At 70.4% G+C, this 21,412-nt stretch overlaps 1 protein-coding gene across 1 annotated transcript; it reads right to left on the bottom strand.

The window, feature by feature from the left end:
• Window positions 1–1,949: 1,949 nt before the first annotated feature.
• On the bottom strand, window positions 1,950–21,010 carry ATCAY (ATCAY kinesin light chain interacting caytaxin). The gene is given in 14 exon segments (XM_062185015.1): window positions 1,950–2,433; window positions 4,098–4,130; window positions 5,110–5,181; window positions 6,385–6,420; window positions 6,638–6,736; window positions 8,769–8,855; window positions 11,321–11,452; window positions 13,217–13,319; window positions 15,130–15,315; window positions 16,134–16,230; window positions 16,232–16,356; window positions 18,433–18,491; window positions 20,800–20,864; window positions 20,963–21,010. Coding segments are annotated over 14 exon segments (1,626 nt in total).
• Window positions 21,011–21,412: the final 402 nt, after the last annotated feature.

Below are 21,412 nucleotides of genomic sequence, written 5' to 3'. Positions count from 1 at the left end.
TGTCTGTGTGGCCTGGGGGGGGGGCCTCACCTCGCTGGGCCTGTCTCCTGGGTAACACAGGACTCTCGCTGGGAGGGGGGCGCAGCTGCTACTGTTAGGGTCGGCACCTGCTGGTTTGGATCCCAGGGAAACGCAGTTGAATCAAGGAGCAGCAGCTGGCGTGGGCCCGGTGGGGGGCGGAGGCAGCACCCCCTCCCATCCTGCGGGTGCGCAGCCCGGCCTCCCCAGCCCCCGCTGCCGCCCCCCTGTCCCCCAGGCTCTGCGCAGGGAGCTGGAGTCGGGAGTGGAGCCCGGGAGCCTGGGTAGTGGACGCAGGCGCCCCCCCCTCAATTTATTCCTCTGAAATCGTGCCTTTGAATGAGTGAATGGACGCGGCTCCTGCGTCCACGCCACGCCCGAGCCCCCGGCCCTCGGACAAGACCACGCGGAGGAAGACGGTTCCGGCGCGCGCTTTACTGTGTCCACGTCAACCCCTCCCCCACTCACGGGCGCAAGTCTCCCCAGGACCCAGCTCCGCCAGTCTTTGTCCTCGTCCTCGGGTGGAGGGGCGTGGGGGCCAGGAGTCCCCGCGGCGGCGCGCGGGGGGTGGTATTGGGGAGCGAGTCCCTGGCGACAACCGAAGGCTCCTGATGGGGCTCCAGGTCCGTTGCATTTGGGCCCAGGACGGATCAGGAGCCCAGGCCTTGGGCAGCACCCGTAGCAGCCGGCCCAGCGTGGGCTGGCCTGTGCGGGCTCCTCCCACCCGTGACAGCGGCCGGCCCCCGGGCGTCCGTCTTCCCCGTGGCTGCTGGTGACCTGGAAGGGGCCTCACACGGGGGTTCTGGTTGTAGCTCCCGTGGGCGACAAGGAGACTTCGGGTCGCCGCGGCGTCGGCGTAGGCACTGGATGGGCGAACTTGGCGCCCGCAGGCCTGCCTGCTGGTTCCCCACGCGCCAGGGAGACCCGGCGGCTGCTGTCACAGCTGGGGGGCACGCGTGGCCGCTTCTGTTCCGTGGGCCGGCTTGGGTGGACACTCCTCCGCTGGAGGTGGGGGCGGGGACAGCCCCTCGGGCCTTCCGGGCTGCGTGGGGACCCCAGACCGGCCAGGCCGCCACAGATGGAGCTCTGGGCACTTCCGCTTAGGGAGGCAGGGCGGGGGCAGGGCGCTCCCGGGGGGGGGGGGGGTGGGAGGGACGGAGCCTCGGGGACAGCCCTGGGAGTCTCGTGGCCACCTCCTGCTGCCTCAGGCCCCAGTGGACACATCCAGCCCTGGACACGACCCCTGCCCTCATCCTCAGCGAACACAAATTGAAGACCCCCCCCCAACCCATCAGACCCCCTACGTGTCCCAGCCTCTCCTGGACGATGCGGGAGGCACAGATGTCCTCAGCCCAGCCTGGCCCCGCCCCCATGGTGGGCACTGCGGGGCTCTGCTGTGGCTGCTGGCATTTGGTGCGGGCCCACCGGCCTGTCTCGGCGTTGGGCGCCCCCGCTCCCTCTGCAAGCCCTCCCCCCACCATCACAGGCACCCAGGGCTGCTGGCCCCTCCTCTCTGGGCCCTGCTAAGAGGCGGAAGGAGGGCCCAGAAAACAAGCCGGTTCAGCTTGGTGGGAACCGGGGCCAGTCACTGCCGGCGGGCACCGACCGGCTGCTCCCCCAGGGCTCCGGGCCCGCCAGCCCACCGCTTCAGCAGGGCTCGGACCACGTGGGGAACGTCTTTCTCCTACGGGAGACTGGCCTCGTGGGCCGGGCCTGGGACACAGGCGGCCACAGCGATCGCCGACTTTCCCAAGTCCATGAGTGTCCACTGCCCCGTGTCCTGTCTCCAGTGACGGGCTCCCAGCTCATAGGAGGCGGAAGGAGGTATCGGCTGGGAATTCCCCCTGGGGAGGCATCCAAGGTCAAGGGGCTTAAGAATGTTCTAGATTGAGGGGAGGCCGTGGTTCTACAGCCACCAGGGGAGTTGGGGGTCACAGAGGCTCAGCTCCCACCCGGGCTGTGGGCTGCAGGCGGGGTGGCGGTGAGGGGGCCCCGGGGTTGGCGTCTGGAAGGAAAAGGCACAGTAACAAATCCAGACCCAGCCACGGCGCGGCGGGCGTCTGCGGCTCCCCCTCGGGTCGGGGGCAGGCGGGAGAGGGTCGGGAGCTGAGCCCCGCGCCGGCCAGCAGGGCCCGCTGGGTGGGCAGGAGGGGGCGCGCGCTCTGCTGGGTGGGCAGGAGGAGGCGCGCGCTCTGCAGGGTGGGCGGGAGGAGGCGCGCGCTCTGCTGGGTGGGCGGGAGGAGGCGCGCGCTCTGCTGGGTCGGCGGGAGGAGGCGCGCGCTCTGCGGGGTCGGCGGGAGGAGGCGCGCGCTCTGCTGGGTGGGCAGGAGGAGGCGCGCGCTCTGCGGGATGGGCAGGCCGTGGCGCGCGCTCTGCGGGGTCGGCGGGAGGTGGTGCGCGCTCTGCGGGGCTGAGCTGCGGGCGGTGGAGGGTGGAGGCCGAGAGCCGGGCTGCTTCGGTGCAAAGATGGTCAGGAGGTTCCAGGAGCAGAGGACGCTGACTGCGGGGCCGGGCGCAGGGGCTGGCCCCGGGGAGACCGGGACTCGGGCGAGGCGGGGTGAGAGCCGGGCTGGGGTCGGACGGAGGTTTCTCGGCTTCTGGACTCTTGTGTTCTGAGACGTTCGCCACCTCAGGACAGGCTGGGAGGGAGGGGAAACCGGCCGTGTGCTCAGCCCGCTAAGAGGCGAGAGGCCCCGTGGAAGGGGCGGAGTCCCCAGAGATCCCAGTCGGCCCCTCTGAGCTCTCCGCGGCCAGGGCGCCACCTGCCACGCACCGTCTAGGTGTGGCGCTGAAGGGGGCCCTGCTCCTAGCAGAACAGGCCCTGGGGAGTCGTGTCCTTGTCACACTGGAGCGAGCTTTGACCCACCTACCCACGCATCCATCCACCCACGCATCCACCCACCCACCCACCCACCCGTGTTAAAGATCACAGCATGCGCCTTGCGGCGCTGGCACACCGGGTTCTAGTCCCGCTCGGGGCACCGATCCTGTCTCGGTTGCCCCTCTTCCAGGCCAGCTCTCTGCTATGGCCCGGGAGTGCAGTGGAGGATGGCCCAAGTCCTTGGGCCCTGCACCCCATGGGAGACCAGGAGAAGCACCTGGCTCCTGCCATCGGAACAGCGCGGTGCGCCGGCCGCAGCGCGCCTACCGCGGCGGCCATTGGAGGGTGAACCAACGGCAAAAAGGAAGACCTTTCTGTCTCCCTCTACTGTCCACTCTGCCTGTCAAAAATAAAAAATAAAAAATAAAAAATCACAGCATGGTCAAGACCCACATTCCAGAGTGGGTCCACCCTTTGCCCAGCTCGCGGTAGTCACGCCTAAACCCCCAGCGTTTCCCATCTGCGAACCGGACCTGGAGACCCTGGGGCACTCCTGGGAGTCTACGCTGACCGTCACGCAGGGGGGAGCTCAGACCACACGGCCCCAGCGTGGGCCCAGGAGCAGCCGCGAAGGCTGTGTGACGCCGCTGACCTCCGGGGCCTGGCCAGGCTCCCCCGGGGGCGCGGCCACGCATCCTTGCTGGGAGAATCAAGAGCCGGCCACGCAGCTCTGCTGGGGGGGGGGGGCACTCGCAGGCTTTTGCCCGTCCCTCCTGGGCACTGCCCGGGGCACCGCCGGTCCTGAGCGTGGTCCCAGGGCCACCCACCACGACCTGAGCGTCCTGCAGCTTCGCAGAGCTGTCCCGGTCCCTCTCACAGACCACAGAGCCCAGGGCAGGTCCTGGGGCTGGCTCCCGCTGTGACCGACGCACACCGCAGCCCAGCCCGTGCCCAGAGGCGCCGCTGTGCCCTTGCGCCTCCCAGCCCGGTCAATCTCTCGCTTTTTAAGTCACCGGGTCTGTGGGCTTCGGTCACAGCCGCGAGAACGGACAGAGGGCACCTCCAGCTGCCACGCCGACAGCTCCGGGGCCTCGCTGGTGTCCCGGCCTGGGCGGCGCCCCCTGGAGCTGTTCACAGAGGCTGCCGGGCGCCGCCGAGGCCCTGGTGCCGGCATGCCTGCGCATGCCTGCCCCGCCGGCTGCAATGTCCCTTGTCCCCCCGACTGAGGCGTCCCAAGACCGCCCCGCGGCACACCCACCTGGTTTCCTGGTCATCCGTGGCAGCAGCGGACCTGTGGGAGAGGGAAGGAGGCTGGGCGTCACTTCCTGCGCGGGGCACCCAGCGTCGCTCCTCCCCCGGCTGCTCCAGGCTGGGAGCCGTGAGAGGGGCGGGGTGGCTCCTGTCAGACCACAACAGGGCAGGCAGCCGTGTGCACCTGCCCGGGACAGAGCTGAGGCCCTGCACCGCCGCGGCTGGGGCGAAGCTGCCCTCATCCCCCGCGGGAGTGCCCTGGGTTCGAGTCCTGACAGATCCACTTCTGAGTCCAGCCTCCTGCTAACGCATGCCCTGGGAGGTGGCGGTCACAGCCTGGGTGCCTGCCACGCCTGTGGGTGTGGGAGACCTGGCTGGAGTTCTGGGTTCCTGGCTTTGGCCTGGCGCAGCCCTGAGCGTTGTGGGCATTTGGGGAGTGAGCCACAGCCTGGGAGATCTTGTGTACTTTCAAGCAAAAGGAAAAACAATAGATAAAAATAAATGGACAAAGGCCAAGTTTTGGGGAGCTGGTGGTGTGGACAGCAGCCTGAGCCACTGCCTGTGATGCCCGTGTCTAATGTGAGGGCCCTTTCCAGTCCCGGCTGCTCCACTTCCCATCCAGCTCTCTGCTGTGGCCTGGGAGAGCAGTGGATGATGGCCCAAGTCCTTGGGCCCCTGCACCCACGTGGGAGACCCGGATGGAGCTCCTGGCTCCTGACTTCTGATCGGCCCAGCTCTGGCCGTTGAAGCCATTTGGGGAGTGACCCAGTGGATGGAAGGACCCCCCCCCCCGCAACTCTGCCTCTCTATAACTCGGCCTTTCAAATAAATAAATAAATCTTTACAGTTGCAGAGGAAGGGGGAGACAGAGGTCAACCAGGCGCTCAGACACAGATGGGGGGTCCCGGGGGGCACCTCCCCCACCCAGGGGCCTTGGCAGCCCTCCGTGGCCTCGCCCACCGCCCCGCGGTCACTGCCGCTGTCGCCCGCCCCCCACAGGTCACCTCCCCCTTGCTCACCTGTCTTCCACCGGCTCTGTCTCCGGCCTCTCTTCGGATCTGGGCAGGACAAACTCAGGCTGGGGCCTGGCGCTGTGGACGGAGAGCGGGCGCTGGGGGGCAGAGGGCCGGGCCGGGGGCCTCTCCCGCCTGGGGACAGCTGTAGGCATTGCCCTCCCCACCAAGGCGTGGGAGGGGCGGGGAGGTGGGCGGAGCCTTAGCCAAGCAGGTGTCTCCGCTGGGCCCCAAGCGGCATTGGGGCCGCGCTGCTGAGCCTCCCGGGTGGGAGGGGAAATATGGCTTTGGCCTGGCCTGGTCCTGCCTGTTGGGGACATTGGAGGATCCAGGAGCGGGGAGCACAGGACCACAGAGACGCGGGCCACCAGGGGCCGGGGGCAGGCGAGCGCACACCCTCCGCCGGGCCACCCTGCTGCGGAGTACCACACAGCCCGGAACAGGCGAGGCATGCTGACGCCTGCCGCCACGCGAAGGGATCCCGGGCACGGCAGCCATGGGGCCACCCTGCGGGACTCTCGCCCAGGGGCTCCCTGGAGGTCTCGGAGCCGCCGAGACGGGCAGTGGCGTGGGGACAGGGCTTCAGGCTGCGAGGGGAGAAGGTTCTGGAACAATGGCGGCGAGGGCCGCACAGCCCTGGGGATGTGGTTAGCGCTCCTGAGCCGCACACATGGCTGCACCGGCCTTGGACCATAATAACCCCAAGAGGTAAGATACAAGGAAAACAGAACCAATGAGGGGCAGGAAGAGCGGACGTGGGCGGGACATTCCCTGATTGGCACGGGGCTTAGGGTCCACCCTCTCTTGCTGTGTGACCCCGGGCGGGTGCTTCGCCCTCTTTGAGCCTGGGGGTCTGACCTCAGGGTCTGTGCCCCTGAGACCCTGGTGGGAGTCCTCCGGCTGCCCAGCTCCCTGGGAGGGATGGGATGGGAGCGTGTCCAGGAGACCGGGTAAGGGCTGGGTAGGCCTGAGCTAATCCTGAAATCCCGGGAGCCATCGGCAGAGGCTGACGGCGGCAGGTGCATGGCCGCCAGGGCCGCACAGGGAGGCCGCATGCGCAGGGAGTCTGCCTTGTGGGGCCCAACACCGACTCGCCCGTGGCTTCGAAGGTGCCTGGGACGTCCCCGGGCCACAACACGGGGGAGCTGGCATTCGAGCTCGGGCCAGGCCCTGACGCCGCGGGGCGGGGTGGACCTCGGTCCCGTCCGCGGGCCCGCCCAGACCACGACCAGCTTAGCCGCCAGCCTCGCCCGGAGCCCGCAGCCCCCGCTCCGCACCCACCTCTCTCTCCGCGCCCTCAGCCGCTCCTCCTCGTACCTGGAAGAAAGTCGAAGCCGTCACTCACCCCGCTGTCCCCGGGCGCGCACGAGGCCCCCAGGACGGCGGCACGGGCGGCAGCTGACCCCGCCGAGCCCCAGCGCCCTCCCCCGGCTGCCACCGTGGGAGACCCTCGGAGAGCTTCTTAGCAAGGCGCCTGCGAGGTCCCGGAGCAGCGCGCGGGTTGGGGTCGCCGGCCCCGCCCCCGGGCACGCACTGCAGCACGCAGTCCGGGATCTGCACGTGTTGCATTGGGATGAGCCGCTCCAGGTCTTCCAGGCTGTGCACGTACTGGATCTTGTTGATGAACTTGACGCTGCGGGAGGACGCACGCGGTCAGTGCGCAGGCTGCGGGGGCGCTCGCCCGGTGCGCTCCCCCGCCCCCGCGTCCAGACCACCCGACCTGCCCACTGCCCGCCTCCAGCCCCGAGCTGACCCTCGCGCGCCCGCCGCTGGCTGCTCCCTGCTGAGTCGCGTGGACGAGGGCGACAGCTGGGCAGTCACAGGACGCCCGGCTCCCCGCCCATCCCCTGTGTAGTGCTGCTTCCAGCCAGGGGCGCCCGGTCACCGCCCGGGGCAGCAGCAGCCGTCGTCCTGTGGGCCCCCCAGCTGTCCGGTGCCTCCAGAGACCTGGCCAGGGCTGTGTGGCTTTGCACTCGGGCTGAATGTTGTTGTTGTTGTTATTATGTTTATTTTCTTGTTCTTGAAATGCAGAACATGGACAGCGAGCCTGGGGCTTCTTCCACCTGCCTGGTCACTCCCCCGGAGGCCCGTAACAACCAGGGCTGGGCCAGGTCGCAGCCTGGGACCCGGGGCCCCATCCGGGTCTCTCACGGGGGTGGCGGGGGGCAGGCGCATCGGCGGGGAGCTGGATCGGAAGCAGAGCAGCCGGGACTCAAAGCGGCCACCCGATAGGGATGTGGGCGCCCCAGGTGGCGGCTCAACCCGCTGCACCACCGTGCCCCCCCACCGTTATTTTGCGCTATTTATTGATTATTTATTTACTTATTGGCAGGTGGAGGGGCAGAGGCAGAGGGAGAGAGAGTGGCCTCCCACCAGGTCTTAAACGCTCTGAAAGGCTGCAATGGTCGGGGCCGGGCTAGGCGGAAGCCAGGAGCCAGGAGCTGCACCCGGGTCTCCCAGGTGGGCGCAGGGCCCCAGGCGCCCGGGTCTCACCGCAGCCTCCCGGACGCGTGAGCGGGGAGCCGGGCTGGGAGTTTCTCCCATGCTAGGTGCCTGGCTTTGCCTCCCAGCGGCCTGTGCGTGTGCCCCCTGGGAGGCCGCAGGGACAGCTCACAGCGGGGTCCCTGCCACCCCCGGGGGAGCCCCCATGGAGCTCCTGGCTCCAGACTGGCCCAGCTCTGGCCGCCGTGGCCATCTGGGGAGCGGACCAGCCGAGGGACGACATCCGTCCGTCCATCTGTCTCTCCCTTTCAGATAAATAAACGAATCTTTGAAAACCATCGGCCAAGCCCTGGACCATCCTGGGCTCCGAGTGCTCCGTGAGCTTGGCCTGGGCCGGGGAGACGGCGGCCAGTCGGTCCGCGCCACCTGGTCGGGGGCCCCGAGGATCCGGGCGCCGCTGCCGCGGTTGGCGGGGGACAAGAGGTTCTCCTCTGTGTTCAGGGCCGGCCCCGGCTGCTCTGACAGCTCTGTGGATTCAGGCACGGCCCCAGGAGGAAGTCCAGACAGCGCTGGGTGTGCGGCCGGCGCCCCCGCCCAGGCCTTGTCCACGGACCCCCGCCCGCCCGGAGCTCTCCACAGCGCCCGGGATTTCTGGCAGAGGGCCCGGCTCACTCCCGATGTTCCGGTCATCCGAGGGGCAGTAGGAGCGTCCAGCTGGCTCCCAGCGAGGCACAGGCCGGCACCGCGCGCCCCATCTGGTGTGGTCTGGGGGGAGCGTCTGGCTCCTGCCCCCCAACTCACTCCTATCCGCTGTGCGCTCCCCAGATGCCTGCAATAGCCACGCTAAGAGGCGAGAATCAGTCCCGGGCCGGCGCTGTGGCGCAGCGGGTGAAGTCGCCCCCTGCAGCGCCGGCCTCCCACACGGGCGCGGGTTCGAGTCCCGGCTGCTCCACTTCCGGTCCAGCTTTCTGCTGTGGCCTGGGAGAGCAGTGGACGATGGCCCAAGTCCTTGGGCCCCTGCACCGGTGTGGGAGACCCAGATGGAGCTCCTGGCTTCAGCCTGGCCCAGCCCTGGCTGCTGTGGGCATTTGGGGGAGGTTGGAACCAGGGGATGGGTGACCTCTGTCCCTCTGCGTCTCTGCCTTTCAAATAAAAGTAATTTTCAAAGATGGCTGCAGGCGAGAACGGGCAGAGCTGGGAATGCCCGGGCGTCCCAGGCTCACCTGATGAAGGGGCGGGAGACGGCCAGCACGGTGCGGATGAACCAGGACGGGTGCACGATAATCAGCGACTTCAGGTTCTTCCGTAACCTGCGGGGGAGCAAGGACGCCAGGGGGGCTCCTGGGAGGAGTCGGGGCGGGGGGGCAGAGCCCCGGTCACCCGGCTCCTGGGGGGGCAGAGCCCAGGTCACCTGGCTCCTAGGAGGAGTGGGGGGGGCAGAGCCCAGGTCACCTGGCTCCTGGGGGGGGCAGAGCCCCGGTCACCCGGCTCCTGGGGGGGGGCAGAGCCCAGGTCACCCGGCTCCTGGGGGGGGCAGAGCCCAGGTCACCCGGCTCCTGGGGGGACAGAGCCCAGGTCACCCGGCTCCTGGGAGGAGTGGGGAGGGCAGAGCCCTGGTCACCTGGCTCCTGGGAGGAGTGGGGAGGGCAGAGCCCAGGTCACCTGGCTCCTAGGAGTGGGGGGGGGCAGAGCCCAGGTCACCCGGCTCCTGGGGGGACAGAGCCCAGGTCACCTGGCTCCTAGGAGGAGTGGGGGGGCAGAGCCCAGGTCACCCGGCTCCTGGGGGGGGGGCAGAGCCCAGGTCACCTGGCTCCTGGGGGGGGGGCAGAGCCCTGGTCACCTGGCTCCTGGGAGGAGTGGGGGGGGCAGAGCCCAGGTCACCTGGCTCCTAGGAGTGGGGGGGGGCAGAGCCCTGGTCACCTGGCTCCTGGGAGGAGTGGGGGGGGCAGAGCCCAGGTCACCTGGCTCCTGGGAGGAGGGGGGGGGCAGAGCCCAGGTCACCTGGCTCCTAGGAGGAGTGGGGGGGCAGAGCCCCGGTCACCTGGCTCCTAGGAGGAGTGGGGGGGCAGAGCCCCGGTCACCTGGCTCCTGGGGGGGGCAGAGCCCCGGTCACCTGGCTCCTAGGAGGAGTGGGGGGGCAGAGCCCCGGTCACCTGGCTCCTGGGGGTGGGGCAGAGCCCAGTAACCCCGGAGGCCCCTGTGGCCCCCGTCGCCCTCCGCCATCTGGGGCGACTGAAATGAGCTGAACTGTGAAACTGCTCTGTGTCCACCCCAGAGACGCAGCCACCCCGGGCCCACCGACAGCCGCGTGGACAAGCAGCGGCGGAATACTACACAGCCTGGAAAAGGAAGGGGGCGCGGCACCTGCTCCAGCGTGGCGGGACCTCGAGGACGGCTCGCCCCGGGACGACGCAGCCGCAGAGGGACCCCGGCTGCAGGACCCCAAACCCAGGAGGTCCCAGGGGCCCGCAGAGCCCCAGAGACAGGCGGCGGGGCGGGGGTGCCGGGCAGGGAGAGTTCCCTGGGAGACAGGGCTTCAGGCTGGAAAGGGCAGGTCCTGGAAGCAGACGGGGGTGAGGGGCGCACAGCCCGGGGGCCCTGTGGGGCCCCCACGCAGCGCAGGAGCGGCTGGGTTGGGGCCGCCCCGTTGGCTCAGGCAGGGCCCGGAACCAACGATGCCGGGGCCTCGGACGCCGGGGGGAACTTGTAGGTCACGGCACACTTCCGGCGGATGTGGGCGGCGGAAGGCAGCGTCCAGGGACGCGTCCACTAGCCAAGGGCCGCTGAGGGGCGGGCGGCCCAGCGCAGAGCACGCCCACGCCCGCGCCCGCCCCTCCCGCCCCGACCTCGCCCACACCCGCGCCATCGCCCGCCCCGCCCACGCCCGCCCCACCCCACCTCTTGTCCATCATCTGGTAGCACTTCTTGAGCCAGCCCAGGCCCGCCCCGCCCCGCCCACGCCCCGCCCACGCCCGCCCCACCCCACCTCTTGTCGATCATCTGGTAGCACTTCTTGAGCCAGCCCAGGCCCGCCACGCCCGCCACGCCACGCCCCGCCCACGCCCGCCCCGCCCACGCCCGCCACGCCCACGCCCGCCCCGCCTCACCCCGCCCCTCCCACGCCCGCCCCGCCCCACCTCCTGTCGATCATCTGGTAGCACTTCTTGAGCCAGCCCAGGCCCGCCACGCCCGCCCCGCCCGCCCCGCCCCACCTCCTGTCGATCATCTGGTAGCACTTCTTCAGCCAGCCCAGGCCCGCCACGCCCGCCACGCCACGCCCGCCAGCCCCACCTCCTGTCGATCATCTGGTAGCACTTCTTGAGCCAGCCCAGGCCCGCCACGCCCCGCCCCGCCCACGCCCACCACGCCCGCCCCACCTCCTGTCGATCATCTGGTAGCACTTCTTGAGCCAGCCCAGGCCCGCCACGCCCCGCCACGCCCCACCTCCTGTCGATCATCTGGTAGCACTTCTTCAGCCAGCCCAGGCCCGCCACGCCCCGCCACGCCCCGCCCGCCCCGCCCACGCCCGCCCCGCCCCACCTCCTGTCGATCATCTGGTAGCACTTATTCAGCCAGCCCAGGCCCGCCACGCCCCGCCCACGCCCACCCCGCCCCGCCCACGCCCGCCCCACCTCCTGTCGATCATCTGGTAGCACTTCTTCAGCCAGCCCAGGCCCGCCATGCCCGCCACGCCACGCCACGCCCACGCCCGCCCCGCCCCGCCCACACCCACCCCGCCCGCCCCGCCCCGCCCTCCCCGCCCGCCCCGCCCCACCTCCTGTCGATCATCTGGTAGCACTTCTTCAGCCAGCCCAGGCCCGGCATCCTGCGGCGCGGCGTGGCGCCGTTCAGGTACACGATCATGTAGTCCTCGGCCACCAGGAGCTCCAGGCTGCTGATGACGTAGCTGCGCGGGCAGCGCGCCGGGTCAGGGCGGCCGCGCCCGGCCTGGGCCTCCCCCGCGGGCCTCGGGATGGGGTCCCCGCTCGGGCGAGGCGGGGGCTCTGGGGAGGGGCGGGGCTCGGAGGAGGGGCGGGGGGTCTCTGAGGAAGGGGCGAGGGGACTGTGAAGAGGGGGCGGGGGACTGTGAGGAGGGGGTAGGGGGCTGTGAGGAGGGGCGGGGGGCTCTGGGGAGGGGCGGGGGTCCCTGGGGAGGGGCCGGGGGGCTCTGAGGAGGGGGCAGGGGACTCTGAGGAGGGGTGGGGCTCTGGGGAGGGGGCGGGGGGCTGTGAGGAGGGGGCGGGGGGCTGTGAGGAGGGGGTGGGGGGCTGTGAGGAGGGGCGGGGGGCTCTGGGGAGGGGCGGGGGTCCCTGGGGAGGGGCCGGGGGCTCTGAGGAGGGGGCAGGGGGCTCTGAGGAGGGGGCGGGGGGCTCTGGGGAGGGGGCGGGGGGCTGTGAGGAGGGGCGGGGGGGGGCTCTGGGGAGGGGGCGGGGGGCTCTGGGGAGGGGCGGGTGGGGCTCTGGGGAGGGGACCTGGGCTCTGGGGAGGGGACGGGGGTCTCGGAGGAGGGGGGCTCTGGGGAGGGGCGGGGGGCTGTGAGGAGGGGGCGGGGGGCTCTGAGGAAGGGCGGGTGGGGCTGTGAGGAGGGGGCGGGGGGCTCTGAGGAGGGGCGGGGGGGCTCTGGGGAGGGGACAGGGGGCTCTGGGGAGGGGCGGGTGGGGCTCTGGGGAGGGGACCTGGGCTCTGGGGAGGGGACGGGGGTCTCGGAGGAGGGGGGCTCTGGGGAGGGGCGGGGGGCTGTGAGGAGGGGGCGGGGGGCTCTGAGGAAGGGCGGGTGGGGCTGTGAGGAGGGGGCGGGGGGCTCTGAGGAGGGGCGGGGGGGCTCTGGGGAGGGGACAGGGGGCTGTGAGGAGGGGGCGGGGGGCTGTGAGGAGGGGGCGGGGGTCTCGGAGGAGGGGGGCTCTGAGGAGGTGGCGGGGGGCTGTGAGGAGGGGCGGGTGGGGCTGTGAGGAGGGGCGGGGGGCTCTGGGGAGGGGACGGGGCCTCTGGGGAGGGGACGGGGGTCTCGGAGGAGGGGGGCTCTGAGGAGGGGCGGGAGGCTCTAGGGAGGGGGCGGGGGTCTTGGAGGAGGGGGGCTCTGAGGAGGGGCGGGGGGCTGTGAGGAGGGGGCGGGGCTCTGAGGAGGGGCGGGGGGCTCTGAGGAGGGGGCTCTGAGGAGGGTCGGGGTCCCTGGGGAGGGGCCGTGTTCTAGCCCCTTGGCCCCGCCGGGCGGGTCTTGGGGGTGGGCGTGGCCTCCCAGCTCTTCGCAAGGGGACCCGGGGGTCCCCGCCCCGCCGCCCGCCTGGCCGGGTGGAACCTGGGGGTCCAGGAGTGAGAGTGGCAGTGACGGACAGCTGTCACTCATCCTCCCCGGGAAACTGTGACCTGGGGCGGGGACAGCCCAGCCGGGCGGCTGCGGGTGTGGACGCGGGGTGGGGGCGGTGACGGGCGTGCGATGGCGGTGGCGGTGGCGGGCAGGGTGGCGGTGTTGGTGTTCACGGTATTGGTGGTGATGATGGGCACGTGATGGACATGTGTGGTGGTGGTGCTGCCGAGCCCCGGGGCCAGGGGAAGGCCCAGGCCGCTGAGTGGGCGGAGAGCCCGGTGAGCGCCCCGCCCCGCCGAGGGGCCCCGCCCCGTCAGGCCCCGCCCCGCCTAGTGGCCCCGCCCATCCGGCCCCGCCCCCGCTCACAGGAAGAGGTTCTCCATGACGTAGTGGTAGTCCGCGCAGCTGCTGTCGGGGAGGAAGCAGGCGGCGAAGACGATGATGGCGTTGAGGCCCTCGCCGTAGTAGCCTGGGGAGAGGCGGCCGAGGGCGGCTGTCGCCGAGCCAAGCCACGCAGGCTCCGCCCTCCGCCCGCGGCGGGGCACGGAGGGGCTGCCGGGCCTGGCAGGGGGTCCGACCCCCGGGGTGACCACGGGTGCCGAGGTGGGGTGGGGGTCGGTCCGACCCCCGGGGTGACCACGGGTGCCCGGGGGGGGTCTCACCTCTGTTTGTGACCACGGGTACCCCAGGGGAGCCTCACCGTGAGTGAGCACCGGTACCCGGGGGCCTCACCTCCGTGGGTGACCACGTAATGGGGGGGCCTCATCTCCGTGGGTGACCACGTGGTAACAGGGGGGATCTAACCTCCATGGGTGACCACGGGTACCCGGGGGCCTCCCCTCCGTGGGTGACCATGGTGCCCGGGGCCTCCCCTCTGTGGGTGACCACGGGACCCTGGGGTCTCACCTCCATGGATGACCACGGTGCCCGGGGGCTCCCCTCCGTGGGTGACCACGGGTACCCGGGGGCCTCACCTCCATGGGTGACCACGTGGTAACAGGGGGCTTCCCCTCTGTGGGTGACCATACGACCCTGGGGCCTCCCCTCCGTGGGTGACCATGGTGCCTGGGGCCTCCCCTCCAGGGTGACCATGGTGCCCGGGGGCCTCCCCTCCGTGGGTGAGCACGTGGTAACCGGGGCCTCCCCTCCCGGGTGAGCACGTGGTAACCGGGGCCTCCCCTCCGGGGTGACCACGTGGTAACCGGGGCCTCCCCTCCGTGGGTGAGCACGTGGTAACCGGGGCCTCCCCTCCGGGGTGAGCACGTGGTAACCGGGGCCTCCCCTCCGGGGTGACCACGTGGTAACCGGGGCCTCCCCTCCGTGGGTGAGCACGTGGTAACCGGGGCCTCCCCTCCGGGGTGAGCACGTGGTAACCGGGGCCTCCCCTCCGGGGTGACCACGTGGTAACTGGGGCCTCCCCTCCGTGCATGACCACGTGGTAACGGGGGCCTCCCCTCCGTGCGTGACCACGTGGTAACCGGGGCCTCTCCTCCGGGGTGACCACGTGGTACCTGGGGCCTCCCCTCCGTGCGTGACCACGTGGTAACTGGGGCCTCCCCTCCGGGGTGACCACGTGGTAACTGGGGCCTCCCCTCCGTGGGTGACCACGTGGTAACTGGGGCCTCCCCTCCGTGGGTGACCATGGTGCCCAGGGCCTCCCCTCCGTGGGTGAGCACGTGGTAACGGGGGCCTCCCCTCCGTGCGTGACCACGTGGTAACTGGGGCCTCCCCTCCGGGGTGACCACGGGTACCCGGGGGCCTCCCCTCCGGGGTGACCACGTGGTAACTGGGGCCTCCCCTCCATGTGTGACCACGTGGTAACTGGGGCCTCCCCTCCGGGGTGACCACGTGGTAACTGGGGCCTCCCCTCCGTGGGTGACCACGGGTACCCGGGGGCCTCCCCTCCGTGGGTGACCACGTGGTAACCGGGGCCTCCCCTCCGTGGGTGACCACGTGGTAACCGGGGCCTCCCCTCCGTGGGTGACCACGTGGTAACTGGGGCCTCCCCTCCGGGGTGACCACGTGGTAACTGGGGCCTCCCCTCCGTGGGTGACCACGTGGTAACTGGGGCCTCCCCTCCGGGGTGACCACGTGGTAACTGGGGCCTCCCCTCCATGGGTGACCACGGTGCCCGGGGCCTCCCCTCCGGGGTGAGCACGTGGTAATGGGGGCCTCCCCTCCGTGCGTGACCACGTGGTACCTGGGGCCTCCCCTCCGTGGGTGACCACGGTGCCCGGGGCCTCCCCTCCGGGGTGAGCACGTGGTAATGGGGGCCTCACCTCCGTGCGTGACCACCTTCATGTAGGGCCGGATCATGTGCAGGTCGATGCGGTGCTCTTGCTCCCCGATGATGACCGTGCGCCACAGCCGCCCGTTGGCCGCACCGCTGTCCTCCGCCGCGCCGTCCCCAAACAGGTCCGCGCTGTCCCCAGGCATGTTCTTGGCGGTGGCCACCGGGGTGTCATCTGGAAGCAGCACCCCTGGGCTGGACGCGCCGGCCTTCGTTCCCGCCCTGGCCGCCTGTGCCCTGACAGGACCTGGCTCAGGTGCCACCTCCTCCAGAAAGCCGTCCGTGACTGCGCCTCCCGGGCACTGGGCTCCTAACACTTCCTGGGTCTCTTGCCCTTTAACTGACGTGAACAGCCAGAGGGCCGGGGGGGGGGGTCACGCTGGGCTGCTCCGTGTCCCCACCCCGCGGCAGGAGCCACGTGGCTGGCAGCAGCGGGGGAACTGGGGTCCACAGCTGTGCCATGGGGGTCAGACCCGGCTCCCTTCCGGTCACTCCCCAGGCCTGCCGTGCTGGGGCGGGAGCGCCATCCGGGTCACCCGGGCCACCCCTGCAGGCGGGGGTCGGGAGCAGAGCTGGGGAGGGACCCAGGGACTGATGGGAGCGGGCGCCCTCCCGGCCTGCCCTGCCCTCCCTGGGTCCCACACACAGCGCTCCCGCCCCGGGCTCTGGGGCTGGGCTCGGCCGCTGAGCGCCGGGCGCTGTCCTCGCTCTGCCCGGGGGCCGCGTCCAGCGGGGACCTCGGGACCCGGGGTGGTGCGGGGATTGAGACGGGGGCATCCCGGGTCAGACTGGGTTCGTGCCAGCTCCCTGCGCATGCGCACCCTGGGGGCAGCAGTGAGGGCCCAAGTGCCGGGGGCCCTGCACCCGCGTGGGAGCCCCGATGGAGCTCTGGCCTCTTGGCTCCAGCCTGGCCCAGTGTGTGACCCCCCCGGTCGTTCCGTGTCCCCGCCACCCCGCGCCCGTGGCCGACACCGGGACGCCCCCGGCCCCCACCTTCCCACTCCAGCTCGTTGCCATTGCCCAGGAACTCGAGCGAGTCGGTCTCGTCGGGGGTCTCGATGTCGTCCACGTTAATGTCCAGGTCGTCGGGGTGTGTCCAGGAAGTCGTCGGACAGCAGGGAGCCCTCGCTTTGGTCCAGCGAGATGTTGATCTCCGGGGCCACCAGGGTCTTGCGCTTCCGGTGGGCTCCGTTGAAGTTCAGTGCGCCGGGAGGGGCTGGGGAGAGGCCGACAGGACCCGTGGCCGCTCGCGCTCCCCGCGCTGCCCGCCTGGTGGAGGAGGGGAGCGGCGGGGCCGGGCGGGGCGGCAGGGTGGGCGCTGGCTGCAGCAGCGAAGGCGCCGCCATCGCGGGCCTGCGTCCAGCCAGCCCCGCGCGTGCGCACCCTGGGCCTCTGCGCCCTGCGGGGGACCCGATGGCGCTCCTGGCTCCGGCCTGGCTGGGGAGTGACCCAGCAGGCGGGGGGGGGCGGGGGTCTCTGTGTGTCTCCCGTTCAAATAAATACGCAGAAAAATGTAAGGTGGTCACGTCACCGTTCCGTGCGCGGCACTGCGGACTCGGAGTGGCCCGGCAGGGAGGTTACCTCCTGCCCGGTGGGCACCTGCGTCCCAGACCCTGCCTGGCCGAGACAGGCAGGACAGAGCCCCCCTGTCAGACGGGGCTCAGCGGGACGCGGGCTGGGCTTGGGTGTGTGACGCCGGCGTGGCTCCTCTCCTTGTTGAGGGCCCAGCAGTGACCGGGACACTGAGGGCTCGTCCCCGCCCCGGGGACACTGACCCCTCAGCGTGGCCACGTGGCCGTGAGGACAGATTGGAGCCAGAGGGCCACCCCCAAGCCTCACAGCCTCACACCAAAGGGACCCGCCCTGAAAAGTGAAGCCCAACGCGTCTGCCCCCCAGGACCGGAGCTGTGGGGTGCGGGAGGGGGTTGCTTCCGTCTGCGTGGAGCCGTAACTCCGGGTTCGTGGATCCCTAGCGGGAGAGGAGTTCTAGCCCAGGGTAACCCAACCCGAGTCTCCCCAGATTCCGATGAGATTTGGGGCCTGAACTCGAGGCTGAGTGACTGCGGGCGGACGCTGGACGCGTGCCTGCCCAGGGCCCTCTCCTTAGGGCGGCCGCACCCCGCACGGTGAGCCTGGGGCGAGTCCTGCCTTGGCTCCCTGGCCGTGCAGGCCCCGGGGGGGCGGCAGTGGGGGCTCCCATGCAGGGCCTGGCTCCCCCGTGGGTGTCGCCGTGGGCATCTGGGGACTGAGCCAGCAGTGGGGGTTCCCTGTCTCGGCTGCTCAAGTCTATTAATAGACTTGAAATTAATAGTCTTGAAAATGCCTTAAAGATTGTTTGGGTGCAAAACGGTCTGCAGCCCTTGCACACTTTCCCAGCATGCACTGTCCTCGCCCTGTGGGGGTGCGCGCGGGTGTGGAGGCCCAGGAAGAGGCCGCCTGCAGGCCCCGCCCCCCCGGGAGTTGGGCCTTTCTCTCCTGGGCCCTCGGCTGATTAAAGGAGGCCCAGGCACGTTCTAAGTCCACGGATTTAAACATCCTTAAAGTTTTATTCATTTACTTATCTAACCTTATCTTTTTGCAAGGCAGAGTGACAGCGGGGCCTTCCACCCACTGGTTCACTCCGAGTGCCTGCCCCAGCCAGGGCTGGGCCAGGCCGGGAGCCGGGAGCTCCATCCGGGTCTCCCGTAAGGGGGGGCAGGGTCCCGGCACTTGAGCCGTCACCGCTGTCTGGCAGGGTGTAACTGTCGGGGAGCTGGCGACCGCAGTGGGAGCCGGGGACTGGACCCAAGCGCTCCACTGTGGGCCGTGGGTGTGGCCTGTGGGCCGGGGGTGTGGCCTGTGGGCCGGGTGCATGGGCTGGGGTGTGGCATATGGAATGGGGGTGTGGGCTGGGGAGCGGCCTGGGGGCCAGGGGTGTGGTCTGGGGGCGTGGACTATGGGCCAGGGCGTGGCCTGTGAACCAGGGGTGTGGCCTGCTGGCTGATGGCGTGGCCTGTGAGCCAGGGGTGTGACCTGTGGGCCGGGGGCGTGGCCTGTGGACCGGGGGCGTGGCCTGTGGGCTGAGTGCCAGCCCCGTGCCACCTCTTTGACCCTCACAAGCTCACTTCCTGTGATTGGCAGCTGAGGAAGGGGCGGGGGCACAGGCAGGCTGAGTGGCTCCAGAACGCGCAGCCACGCCCCCGCGGCCCCTCCCCCGCAGGCCCCGAGCCGGGCAGCCCCATTCCCGTCAGGGCCTCTGGGATCTGCGGGCCCAGCCCCGGCAGAGCCATGCCTGGCGCGCGCGGAAACTTACAGGCCGTGTCCGCCGCCGCGCTGCCGAGCGACTCCGTGCCCGTGTCTTCCCGGAGCGGCCTGCGGCGTCGGCCGGGACCGGGCAGTGCCGCCGGAACGTCCAGCCAGAGGAGGGTGGCGTGGCCAGGCGGGGTCCGGCCGAGAGGGTTCAGACAGAACAAGAACAGAGCGCACTTAGCGCGGGGCCCGAGCGCCTCTCTGCTGGGGGCAGAGCACGGCGAGCCCGCGCAGGCTGGTTGTCGCAAAGGCGCACTAAACCCTGGGGGCTACGGCCGGACAGAGCCAGGCTGCTCAGGCCCTCGGGAGTCTAAGTGGAATCCTCTGCGCTGGGCCTGCAGCCTTGGTTCTTGGAGTTCTGTGTTCTCTTTAGCTCAGCGTAGAGGCCGAGCTCACATCCATTGGGTCACCCGGTGCCTGGGAAGGCTGAGGGAGCCGAAGCTCAGAGCTCGGCATGGGCTTCCCCGAAGGTGGCAGGGACCCAGGGTGGGCGTCGGCCGGGGGCTGAGTCCGGGGGACCCAGGGTGGGCGTCGGCCGGGGGCTGAGTCGGGGGGACCCAGGGTGGGCGTCGGCCGCGGGCTGAGTCGGGGGGACCCAGGGTGGGCGTCGGCCAGGGGCTGAGTCGGGGGGGACCAGGGTGGGCGTCGCCGGGGGCTGAGTCTGGGGGACCCAGGACTGGGACCTGGAATGCAGAGGTCCTAGCCAGTGTTAGGGCCAGCACGTGGCACAGCAGGTTAAGCTGCCGCCGGTCACACCGCCAGTTCACGTCCTGGCTGCTCCATTTCCGTTCCAGCCCTCTGCTAATGCACCTGGGAAGGCAGTGGAGGACGGCCCGAGTGCTGGGGCCCTGCCAGCCACGTGGGAGACCTGAACGGAGCTCCTGGCTTTGGCCTGGCCCAGCCCTGGCCATTGCCGCCATTTGGGGAGTGACCCAGCGGATGGGAGCGCTCTCTCTGCGTAGCTGTGCCTTTCATAAATACACAAATCTTCAGGAGGACAAAGAAAAGCAGGTTCTTAACTAGACCGAGCGCCCGCTGTCTCTGGGGTCTTGTCTGTCACGCGCAGGGACAAGTGTGTCAGAGCAGCGTCACCGTCAGCCATGGGGTCCACGGCCAAGCCGCCAGATAAACATGGGAGATGGGGTGATGACCGCGGGGAGCCCCGGCCGCCACGCGGGTGAGAGAAGGTGCAAGGGGCCGCAGGGGCCGCACACGCCTTCCACCTCTGAGACTGGGGGGCGGGCTCCCCGCTCCTGTGTCTTTCCCCCTGAAGACCAGCACCCGTCTGGCCAGTCGAGGGGCCGTCTGCAGCCCTGACCCGTTCTCCGCACTCCCATGGCCACGAAAGGTGACCAGGAAATGTCCCGCGGGGTCCCGGGGGAGCAGCCCAAGCAGATCCGAGTGGGGGCACTTGTGGTGGCCCAGCGCTCGAGACGCCCGTGTGTGGGGCCACCGCCTGGGAGGCCCCTGGCCCCGACCGGGTGGCCAAGTTCAAGTCTCCGCTGCTCAGGTCCCGGGGCCGCTGCCCCCCTCAGGGGAGACGCAGATGGAGCTTGGGGCCGGCAGGCGGGCGGCCTCTGCCTCTCAGATGGACCAGGCTAACAGGATGTAAACCCCCAGTCACGGAGGACTTGGAGACAGCGTTGTACTGACCCAGAGACACGGAGGGAAGGCTGCGGGGAGAAACCGAGGGCCGGGCCGCACTGGGCACCCCTGCCAGCTCCCAGAGGGCCTCGCGCCAACCTGCCGCCACGCACTCGGGCTCCGGGTGCCCGCGCCGCCCCTGCCCGTCCCTGGCGCCGGATTCTGTGCTGGGTGTCTCAAATCCCAGCTCCAGGGCTCTGCTGAGTCAGCAGATTTGGGCTCGACCGGAAGGCGGGGGGCGGGGAATGCTTTATTCACCCCCTTTTTGTTTCCTTACGAGATATTTGGGGGGCTGGCACGGCAGCGCCCGCATCCCATAGGGCGCCGGTTTGAGTCCCGGCTGCTCCTCTTACGATCCAGCTCCCTGCTGTGGCCTGGGAGAGCAGGGGAGGATGGCCCGAGTCCTTGGGCCCCTGCACCCACGTGGGAGTCCCGGATGGAGCTCCTGGCTCCTGGCTTCGGGTCGGCGCAGCTCCGGTCATTGCAATCAATTGGGGAGTGAACCAGAGGATGGAAGACTGCGCTCTCTCTCTCTCTGCCTCTCTGTAACTCTGCCTTTCGAATAAATAAAATCTTTTAAAAATTAAATAAAATATAAAAGCTGCTTCTGAAGTGAGAGTTGAGCTGAACTTTGCTAACAGATGCAGCAGGCGTCTTGCCGAGCTGAGGCCCCGGGGCCCCTGGAGCGCAGGCTGCCCTGTTCCTGGCTGTGTAGTGCTCCCCGCACCGTGTCTGTCCGCGTGGGGGTTGCGTGGACAGGTGCTCCCGTTTGGGCGTCCACTCGGTTTTGATCTGTGGCAGGAGGACAAAGCCTGATTCACGCTCGGCCACAGCGGTTCCTCCGGCACGTTCCACGCAGGAGTGAAGGGGGGGGGTAAGCGCGGTCTTGCCCCGCAGAGGCGCCAGGTCGTGTCCGGTGAACAGCGGAGGCCGTGCATGGTGGATCCCGCCCCCAGCTGTGGAATCACCTAGGGTGGTCACTGACACCACAGGCGGGGGTCTGCGTGTGCCAGAGCCACACTGGGGTGGCCACCCGCCAGGCGGGCCGAAGCCCACTTCGCAGAGTTGGAAACAGGCTGGGCGAGGGGCTCGTTCCCAGGGGCGGGGCAGAGGGCCGGCTGGGCCCTCCCCGCGGTCACTGCTGTCTGCCGCCCCCTGGCGGCTGGTCGCGCAAATGCAGAGCCCGGGGAAGGTGGGGGAGCGGCGGAGGGGTCCCCCGCGCCCAGGCCGTGCCTGGGGCCCGGCGCGTGAATGCATGCGGGCGGAGCAGTTCTGGGCGGAAGGTGCGGGGAGACTCCAGGCCAGCCGAGTCCGCCGCGAGTTCCGCCCGAGCTCGGCCC

Source organism: Lepus europaeus, unplaced genomic scaffold (genome assembly GCF_033115175.1).
Source record: "Lepus europaeus isolate LE1 unplaced genomic scaffold, mLepTim1.pri SCAFFOLD_229, whole genome shotgun sequence".
Classification (NCBI taxonomy): Eukaryota; Metazoa; Chordata; class Mammalia; order Lagomorpha; family Leporidae; genus Lepus; species Lepus europaeus.
This window is presented reverse-complemented; position numbering and strand designations above follow the sequence as displayed.